This window comes from Panicum virgatum, chromosome 3K (genome assembly GCF_016808335.1).
Source record: "Panicum virgatum strain AP13 chromosome 3K, P.virgatum_v5, whole genome shotgun sequence".
NCBI lineage: Eukaryota > Viridiplantae > Streptophyta > Magnoliopsida > Poales > Poaceae > Panicum > Panicum virgatum.
Window position 1 is genome coordinate 59,796,671 of NC_053138.1, and position 6,077 is coordinate 59,802,747.

Below are 6,077 nucleotides of genomic sequence, written 5' to 3' on the forward strand. Positions count from 1 at the left end.
GCTCTCCTCTCAATGTCATGCAGGACTCGGACTCATCCATGACGACCACCCGCCGTGGCCATGTGGACCTCCGCCTCATTGCATGCCAGTTGCAAGTGCTGCCGACGTCAGCGGCACCAAGTCGCCATCGCTTTTGACGGGTATGCCTCTTGATTGACCTGCTTCTTGATGTGGAAGACTAGAAGTCAAACTTGCACCTAACATGATGTGCCAAGACGAAATGAGTCCATGCCCCAGTCCCTTTACGTTATTTCGGTCGTTGGTCAACAATCCTATCTTCTCGCGATAAAAACTGTGCGATTTATTTGACCGTGCCGGCCGGTCTGCTTGGTTTGACACATCCACCCTGTTTTATTAGTCTAGGAAAAGAGAATTATTTGAACAAGTTGCGGTGGACTATTTTCGCATTATTTGTGCAGATAATTCTCTCTTTTTTCAAAATATTCAGAAATGTATACCAATTTCAATTTGGTGATACAAGTAGACATAGAGGTAAAATGGTCTTTTGCGTGGCTTTTAACACCATTAGTGCTCAAAACTAACGGAAGAGCCAAATAACGAAGGGAAGAAACATAGTTAAGATGTCGTATAGGCCGGGAACTTCTGGAGCAAAAAAAAAAAAGGGCCGGAAGAGACAAGTTTAGTAGGGCCATGCATATAGGGAATTTTCTCCACGAGAAGACATGGAACAGTACTTCCATGACGTGATGCCTCTCTCCTTCATGCAGAAGTTCTAATTTTCTCCGTTCAAAAAGGAGAGGCATTCTCGTTCACCTATATATAAATTAAAACCTGTGTCTACCACCATGGTTTGGCCGACCGAGGGGGCAAACCAAAAGCCTTTTCAGCCTCTTGTCACTTATAGTCACCAAGAAACTATGAGCTGCTACTTCCCACTAGGAACCATGCTTTGGGTCCTATGCGTCTTGCAGTTCATGTCCCACATGGCAGGTGGCTGCGTGATCGAGGAGAGGATTGCTCTTATGCGCATCAAATCTTTGTTGCTGGAGGCAAACTCTGAAGTTCTTGCTTCTTGGGGACACAGTGATGACTGCTGCTCCTGGGAAAGAGTCCGATGCAACAACAGCACACGTGTGTCGGGTCTCAACCTCGACTACGTGTACCAGAGAAAGGATTATCGTACCATGGTAACAATTGGAGGTCCATGCTGGAATCTCAATTTGACCATATTTTCCTCGTTTCATGAGCTTCAGCAGCTGGATTTATTTTCGAATTCCGCTTGTCTTCAAAATTTTGATGGTACGTATGTTGATCCCTGGACATGAATGCGCTTGACAACATCTTTTTCCAGCACTTTGTGCCAAAGAACCTTACTCATAATTCATGAGAACTTTTACCCAGGCCTTCAATATCTGACTAAGCTTCGCTATCTCAACCTTAGCAGCAACATATTGGTCGAGAATAATGTCTTGGAATCTCTTGGTAAATTGTCTGCTCTTGAAGTCATAAATTTTGAGCGCACCGGTTTGAGCGGTGCTCTTCAGAATATTGGTACAGACACAGCTAATTCGTAGCATTCTTGTATGTTGCTCTTGATTCCTGCAGCTTTCAGAAATCTCAAGAACTTGCGAGATTTGCGCCTAGGATTCAATCAAATATATGGAAGCATCCCACCTTCCTTATTTGAGCTTCCATGCCTTGAATATTTGGACCTTTCATACAATCTCCTGCAAGGACACATACATGTATGCTCGCCCTCGACTCTTCCTTTGTTGATTCAATCTCTCAAGTTATTATTAAAAGACAATATAAAGAGGATGTTTGATTTTTTTTTGGGGAAACGGCACCATACTAATGAAGATAGACCTCTCAACAAACTTAAAGAACTTGCAAGAACTGCATCTAGGATCCAACCGACTGAATGGAAGCATCCCAGCTTCCTTATTTGAGCTTCCTCGCCTTCAATATTTGGATCTCTCAAAAAATCTTCTTCAAGGACATATACCGGTAAGCTCGTCTTCAAATATTCCTTTGTTGCTTCAAACTCTCAAGTTATCAGCAAATAATCTGAATGGGATGTTTGATTTCTTTTGGGTATGAAACTACTCCATACTAAAGAAGATGGACCTCACAAGAACCCTCAAATACTTGGATCTTTCAGGAAATCTCCTTGAAGGACATATATCTATAATCTCACCTTCGAATCTTTGTTTATCGCTTCAAACTCTCAAGTTAGCAGCAAATAATCTAAATGGAAAGTTTGATTTCTTTTGGCTACGGAACTGTGCCATGCTAAAGGAGGTAGATCTATCAGGGAATGCTGAATTAGCTATTGATGTGAAGTTCCTTACAAGTGTGACTTCATTTCAACTGAGAGCGCTAATGCTCTCTGGGTGTAACCTTGACAATACTATCATTTCAGGGCCAAATTTATTTGGCACACAACGTCATCTGCAATTCCTTGATCTGTCCAACAACAACTTTTCAGGGTGCCTGCCCAACTGGATGTTTACAAATGAAGCACCTTTGCTCTATCTGGATCTTGCACATAACTCGCTGGTAGGATCATTGGATCATCTGATGTGGCAACAACAATCGAATCTCCAAATGATCAATATATCTATGAACTACTTCACAGGACATCTTCCAATGGACATAAGCTCAGTATTTCCGAATCTGACAGTTCTCGATGCTTCTTACAATAATATTTCTGGATATTTACCACCATCTCTGTGCAACATTAACGACTTGGAATTTGTGGATCTATCAAACAATAAACTTACAGGAGAGGTGCCAGTTTGCTTGTTCACTGAGTGTGGGTCGCTGGAATTCCTGAGGCTCTCGAACAACAATCTCGGGGGTCCGATCCTTGGTGGGGCTAATAATAAGTCTATTTGTGGAGGAACAATATTTCTTGATAGCAACAATTTTGAGGGACCATTGCCTAACAATCTATCAGGTGAAGTGTCAATCATGGATTTTCATGATAATAAATTGTCAGGTGAACTTGATGTATCATTTTGGAACATTCCTTCATTGGAATTTCTTAGTGTTGCTAGCAACAGTTTAACTGGTCAAATTTATCCAATGATCTGCAAATTGACTGGTCTTAGCTATTTGGATATATCCAATAACGACTTTGAAGGATCTATACCAAACTGCAGCAGTAAGTTAATGCTGGATTTTCTGAACATGTCGAGCAATACCCTCTCAGGATTTCCTAGTTATTTTTTCAATAGCTCCAACGTTGAAGTTATCGATATAAGATATAACCGGTTCATGGGCAGCCTTGATTGGATACAACATCTTTATCAAATAAAAATGCTCTTGTTGGGCGGGAATATGTTTGAGGGGCATATCTCTGCAAAACTCTGTCATCTCCAGTACTTGAATATTATTGATTTGTCGCACAACAGACTTTCAGGCTCATTGCCACCTTGCATTGGTGCTATCTCATTTGGATACTATACAGATTCATATGACGATGATTTTTTGTCCAAAAATATCTACGATGTGCCCTTCGATGTGGGGCTTTCTAATATGCATTCGTGGTTCCCCTATGATGCCAATCTTGTCCTCCCAGGCTTCACCTTCTCCACTAAAGGAAACATTTACACATATAGCCGCGGTTTCTACAATCTCATGTCCGGCATTGACTTATCGGCGAACATGCTATCAGGGGAGATCCCTTGGGAGATTGGGAATCTGAGCCGTGTCAAGTCCCTCAACCTATCACATAATTTCTTTATTGGTCAAATCCCAGCTACCTTTGCCAACATGAGCGCCCTAGAAAGCCTGGACTTGTCCCATAACGAGTTGAGCGGATCTATACCAAGGCAACTGACTCATATGTCATCTTTGGAGGTGTTCTTTGCGGCCTACAACAACTTGTCAGGGTGCATACCGAACTCCGGTCAGTTTAGCTCGTTCAACATGGAGAGCTACCTGGGCAACGCAGACCTTCAGAATTCATCAAAGGGGAGCCAGTGTTCTCCTGTCCTAGGCCCTATGGAAGTAGAAGATGTGGGCGAGGCATCTGATGATCCAGTTCTTTATATTATCTGTGCCGCCTCATTCGTATTGGCATTCTGGGCAACCGTTGCATTCTTGTTCTGCCTTCCATTTGGACAGCGTGTGATGCTTCAACTATAGTTCATCACAGCTGTTGCTGGGCAAGTGCAACCAATGTTTCTCTTTTTTGTTCTAGTTATGTGTAACGATAAAGCTATGTATGCTTGATATTTTTGTTATGTTTTCTTACATTTAGAATCTCTGGAACAAGTTTAGTGGTGTGTAATAATGTCGCCTTTTTTCTTCGAGAATGTCTCCATCACTTTGTACCTTTTTGTTCTGAGAGGAATGTAGTTCTCTTTACAATTCACCACATTGTGAGGTACTATCTGTAAGTAGATTTTTTTTTTTTTGCGAGGACTATCTGTACTCACATGGCCTTACATGACATTGCCATTTTGTGTTTTGGCCGCGAAGTGAGCACATTTTTGTGTGTGCAGAAACACTGGGATAAGGAGCTTGCCTGTCATTGTTAGGATTTACAGCTACGCCAGATGCTCTCCTCCCTGCATTTTTTGCGGCTTGCACATGTGAAAGGATCGAGGCTCGAGAAGGGGGGTTGAATTGGGACTTTTTCAAATTTCTAGAGAGTCCTTAGCCTAGACTAGTATTGTCCAATTTATAAATTTGAAACCTAATGACTAGAGCACACTAGCAAAGGGTCCTTAGGTAGGAGAACATACTAACACGATCATCTTTTCTAGGAAGAACCACACTAGCAAGAACAAGTTCTAGTCAAGAGATCAAACTAACATGCAATTGTCCTAGTCAAACAAACAAGCAAAGAGGAGCAAGATCACAATAAAAGAAATTTAATGCTTGAATGTAAATGCGAAGGACACGAGACAACCCGATTTTTTCCCATGGTATCGAGGAGTCGACGCTCCCCCCTAATCCACGTTGGAGCACCCACACAAGGGTATTGCTCCCTTGCTTCACCAAGGAGCAAGTGATCACTAAGAATGTTCCTTCTCCATCTCCGGAACGGCGAGCTTCACATCGTGTACAAACTTCTTGTCTTGGGGCTCCCACAAACTCCAATAGCTCACCAAGAACCTCCCGATCACTGAGACCGGCTAGGTGCCGTCAAACACCAAGAGTAACAAGCTCCTAAGCCTTCACTTGACCTACACTCAGTTGGCCCTAGCTCAAGCACACTTGCTACCCTTGCAAAGGTTGAATTCTTCAAGGTTGAAGCACAGTCAATGCACTAGATCTTCACTCTTTTGCTCAAAGCACTCTCTCTTTTTCTCAAGGGTGGCCTCAGGTATTCAATGCGTCAAAGGCAGTTCAAATGAGCCAGGGGGTGCCCTTATATAGAGTGGAGAGGGTCACATAGCCGTTGGAAGTCCATTGCAGAAAAAATCGTGACCATCGGAAGAACCGACGGGTGAGAATTGAAGGCGTCGGTTCAACCGGTCTCTCTGTGTCCAAATAGTAGCCGTTGGGGGTTCTGACACAGTATACAGGCTTGCGTCATTGCACCGGTGCATGCTCCGTAGGGGCGTCGGTTCAACCGGTGTTGAAGAGGTTCACTGATCAACTCAAACAAGCTTTCCGGAATATAGTACATCCAATGCACCGATGGTTGATTCTGAAGCGTCGGTTCAACCGGTGCTGAAGACGAGTTGAGGTCCACCAAACATGCTCTCTAGAACAAAGTACATCTAATGCACCGGTGCTTTGTTTGGGACCATCGGTTCAACCGGTGATATAGAGAGAACTTGACTTGATTTCAGCTTGCTTCCAAGAGAGATAGACCGATAGGGCGTCGGAACTTCCGCCTAGCATCGGATGCTCCGATGCTAGGGGCATCGGTTAAACCGGTGCTGCTGTTTTTCTTCGTTTTCAGCTGAATTGACTTGGATTTGAATGTAACTTCTATTGTTTCTTCTTCCAAGTGTTGTGTTAACTTCTATTGACCATCTTGGGCTGTTTTTGAACGAGTTTGCAAGATTTCTAATGCCAACTCAATTTTAGTCAAGCTCTACTAACTCACGAACCCCTCTTACTAGTACGGTCAAGAACTAAAAACTATAAAACCT

General features: G+C 43.0%; 1 protein-coding gene across 1 annotated transcript; it reads left to right on the forward strand.

The window, feature by feature from the left end:
* The first annotated feature begins 807 nt into the window (after positions 1 to 807).
* LOC120699981 (receptor-like protein 15) lies at positions 808 to 4,277 on the forward strand. Its single transcript, XM_039984102.1, has 5 exons — positions 808 to 1,260; positions 1,363 to 1,443; positions 1,567 to 1,706; positions 1,822 to 1,968; positions 2,080 to 4,277. The coding sequence occupies exons 1-5, from the start codon at positions 879 to 881 to the stop codon at positions 4,111 to 4,113; spliced, it is 2,784 nt and encodes a 927-aa protein (XP_039840036.1). The 5' UTR covers positions 808 to 878; the 3' UTR covers positions 4,114 to 4,277.
* The last annotated feature ends 1,800 nt before the right edge of the window (positions 4,278 to 6,077 follow it).

What these genes read in the sequence shown, in the direction of transcription:
- LOC120699981 (XM_039984102.1), top strand. Translation starts at nt 879, where the DNA reads ATGAGCTGCTACTTCCCACTAGGAACCATGCTTTGGGTCCTATGCGTC. An exon ending in TAATGTCTTGGAATCTCTTG is followed by an intron (nt 1,444 to 1,566) that starts GTAAATTGTCTG and finishes TGATTCCTGCAG; the next exon opens with CTTTCAGAAATCTCAAGAAC. An exon ending in TTCTTCAAGGACATATACCG is followed by an intron (nt 1,969 to 2,079) that starts GTAAGCTCGTCT and finishes TCCATACTAAAG; the next exon opens with AAGATGGACCTCACAAGAAC.